General features: G+C 37.9%; 1 protein-coding gene across 1 annotated transcript; it reads left to right on the top strand.

Moving 5' to 3' along the window:
- Positions 1–330: 330 nt before the first annotated feature.
- On the top strand, positions 331–1,610 carry LOC148804005 (uncharacterized). Its single transcript, XM_088894146.1, has 2 exons — positions 331–499; positions 587–1,610. The coding sequence occupies exon 2, from the start codon at positions 589–591 to the stop codon at positions 1,225–1,227; it is 639 nt and encodes a 212-aa protein (XP_088750272.1). The 5' UTR covers positions 331–499; positions 587–588; the 3' UTR covers positions 1,228–1,610.
- The last annotated feature ends 1,866 nt before the right edge of the window (positions 1,611–3,476 follow it).

Consider the following 3,476-nt stretch of genomic DNA (forward strand, 5'->3'; position numbering starts at 1 on the left):
TCCAATCCAATCGTCCACACTGGCCATTGAGACGGGGGAACCCTGATCATCTCAGACTGCAGTAGTTTAGTCTGACTGTCACCCATTCTCAATTCTCAACAACTCTAAATAAGTCATAATAACTGTTACTTAATTACTCATACCCTAATTTAAATCTCATTAGTCAAAGAGAGAGAGAGAGAGAGGAAAGAGAAAGAACGTCTGTAAAAGGAAACCCAAGTGCCCATAAAACCGATAAAATGTCAGAAAGAGAAAGAGGGAGGGAGTGACGGAGAGATGCCATTTTCAATACCCACCAATCACTCCTCTCTCCTTCGCATGCAAAACGTCTGCCAACAAACTTCCTCTCTCTCTCTCTCTCTCTCTTTTTATTTCTCTCCTTTCTTTCTCCTCTTTATCTCCTGTTCCTACTTCCAAGTTCCAACCCGGTGCAAACTCTCTCCTTTTCTTGTTTTTCTTCCCTTTGGTCAGATCGAACATCCATTGCAGACCACACACAGTTAAGCTCCATTCCTTTTTCTTCTTCTGATCTGCTTGGTGTTATTCTCATGTTAAGCCTGTTTTATTGTTTCTTGCCTGATTACAGACATGGGAGATGAAGATAAAACAAGCCCAGAAGTTGCAGGAGACATGGCTATGCAAGGCAGTGGTGGTAATGAAGAGGAGACAGCATCAAGAATGTTCCCTTGCCTCTTCTGTTCAAGAAAGTTCTACAGTTCCCAAGCATTGGGGGGTCATCAGAATGCCCACAAAAAGGAAAGAACAGCGGCGAAGAAAGCCCAGAGGGCTTCAGAGTACAGACTATGCAGCCTGGCTTCATGCCCTCCTGCACCAACACCACCACTTCCACCAACCTACGTTTTGTCTCCAAGCTATCAACTCGGCCTTCTGAATCCCTCCGTATGCATTAATGCACACTCGTCCAGCGTTGGATACTTTCCTGGCCATCACTTCTGTGATGGGTTCGCATCCAACGGTGCACCCAGGTTCGAAAATGGGTCCTACAATTGCTTTGGTGTGGGTTCTTCATCTGCTTCATATCGGTTTGGCAAGGAAGAGCAGAGCAGCTTGAATTGGCAGAACTTCAGATGCGGCGATTGTGGTGGAGAATCGTCGCGTTCGTTAATGTTAAGGTCCACGTCTTCGGAGAATAAAAACCAAAACCAGAGCATTGAAACTGGTGAGGGGGATAAAGAGCAAAAGCTTGATCTGTCTCTGCATTTATAGTTTTCAGATCAAACACACAGGTTGTCTCTGATGGTGACGGTGATGGACCGGGTAACAGAAAACTGGTATCTTCTACAGTAGATTTGACCCTTTTTCCTTTTTTTTTTTCCTTTTGTTTTGCTTTTCTCCTCACATTTTGATAATCATGTGAAATTCCGAATTAGATTTGCGATGTTTTTGTAATAAATAGATTACTCACTACTCACTATTCACCTAATAGTGGGTGTCAGTATTCATTAGGGTCTTTTTTTTATTTTTGTTTAAATGATTGACTCTTTTTTTTTTTTTTAATTTTACTTAGAATTTTACCAGAAGAAATGTATGAGGTAAGTGAATGATGGACAGTAGACCATATTTCCTTGATTAATCAGTCTGAAATATTAACATTGGGCAACCTTTTAGGTTTTTCTTTTTTGGGTCTCAATAAAAGGATCAACTGATTTTTATAGGCCTTTTTCAAAGAACTAGCCTTTATTCATTTTCTTCATTGTGGGGATGGTGGGTTTATTTTTGTGAACTTATAAAATATACTAAAAACGGAATTTTTAAAGCCAGTTTGCTTTGAACATTTTTTGTCAGAAAAATGAAAATCTGATCCATGCATCATTTTCAGAACTTTCAAAGAGTAAATAGAACTATTTATTCAAATATTTTGTATTAGAATTCAAGTTAATTTTTCATCTCCAATCATAATTGTCAAGGTGTTAAGGCCAAATTAGGTGACATGCAATGGATCTATAACTCCCCATGTAGTTAAAACCAGCAATCAGCTAGCACTCTTATACAATGAAAATTAGAAATATTCATCACTAAATGACAATGAAATTCATATGAAAATACAGAAAAAAAAAAGATTAATCAAATAGAAATTCCAAATGATTGAGGCCATTCCCATTCCAGTATATATATATATATATACTTGCCACCAATAACATAAACTTCAAGAATAATCCAATTAATAAATCAGAGCAATGGATCGATTATTTGCTGCTGAAGCTTCAGCACCATGATTGGATATGCAAGCATTTGTGTGGGGGCATGTGGGCCAATACATGTACTGATCTAAATAGCCAATCTATGTTTTGCTGACAAAGCTTCAGCAACAAATCCACACTCACTAAAACACATAAATAATGTTTCACCATCATGACATGGGGATGCCGGTCGTTGTCCTGTGGGTTCCCCTCCTTGTTTTCTCTATAAATGGAGTCACCACTTAAAGTGACATCTTTTCTCTATAAATGGAGAGTCACCAATCTTTGCTTCCTAGACTCCAATCTATTCTATATACTTAGAAAATGCAGTTGTCCACGTCAGCTTATTCTCTCTCATCCTCATATTGCTTTCCAACCCCTTAAACTTTTATTCTCGGGAAACTCGCACTGCTGTGTGTAAGTGGTTATGCGATCACACCACGCCCGTGTGTATGGAACATTGCAATATTCACTTATATAGCCACCTACACATAGCAATGTGAGCAGTAGATTCAAGCTTAAAATTTTGTGTTTTTATTTAAATCATGGGTTTTTTGTTACATAAATATATGGGGTTATTTAAAATTAATGCAGAAAATTTTTATAAGGGGGACCAAAAAAGAGATAATATATAAGGTTATGTTTGGTTTGAAGGAAAAGGTAGGGGAAGGAAAGAAAAGGCAAGGCAAGGAAACCTGTGCAGACTTTGTATGGGTTTCCCTATCTTTTCCTTCCTTTTTCTATTTTTTCTTTCAAACCAAACATAGCTTAAGAGAATAAAGTAGGTGAAAATACTAAATATATAAGTAATAAAAAATGTAAGAGGGCACATGCAATCCCTTGCAACCTTCCAATGAAACATGGAAATAAATTCATAATATCATCTTAACTGTTTTTCTTTTTTTTTTTTAATTTCTATTGGTGGCAATGCCTATATGTGGTTGTGTCACAAGGGAGTTCTCTAATCGAACTTGAATCTCCCAAAAGCAAAAACCTTGAGAATATAGAATTTAGCCACACATCGGGTATATTTCATGTGTGTGTGTGCATATACATCTTAAATTCATGAGATGTTTCCAATGTAAAACTGGATGCCCACACTTGAAGAGTATTCATAGGGTTTATGCTTTCAAGAGTCTCAAATGAATTGAATTCACAATTGCTGCGACCATTTTTGTGACCACCCAATAAATTACAGTCATCCAGTTCATCTATTCACTAGAGTGGGGGTCCATGGGAGATGTGGTCCCATCTCAAATGAGGCACCTACTCTCT

This window comes from Nelumbo nucifera, chromosome 1, assembly GCF_055504915.1.
Source record: "Nelumbo nucifera cultivar China Antique chromosome 1, China Antique-T2T, whole genome shotgun sequence".
Taxonomy (NCBI): Eukaryota; Viridiplantae; Streptophyta; class Magnoliopsida; order Proteales; family Nelumbonaceae; genus Nelumbo; species Nelumbo nucifera.

What these genes read in the sequence shown, in the direction of transcription:
- LOC148804005 (XM_088894146.1), top strand. Translation starts at nt 589, where the DNA reads ATGGGAGATGAAGATAAAACAAGCCCAGAAGTTGCAGGAGACATGGCT.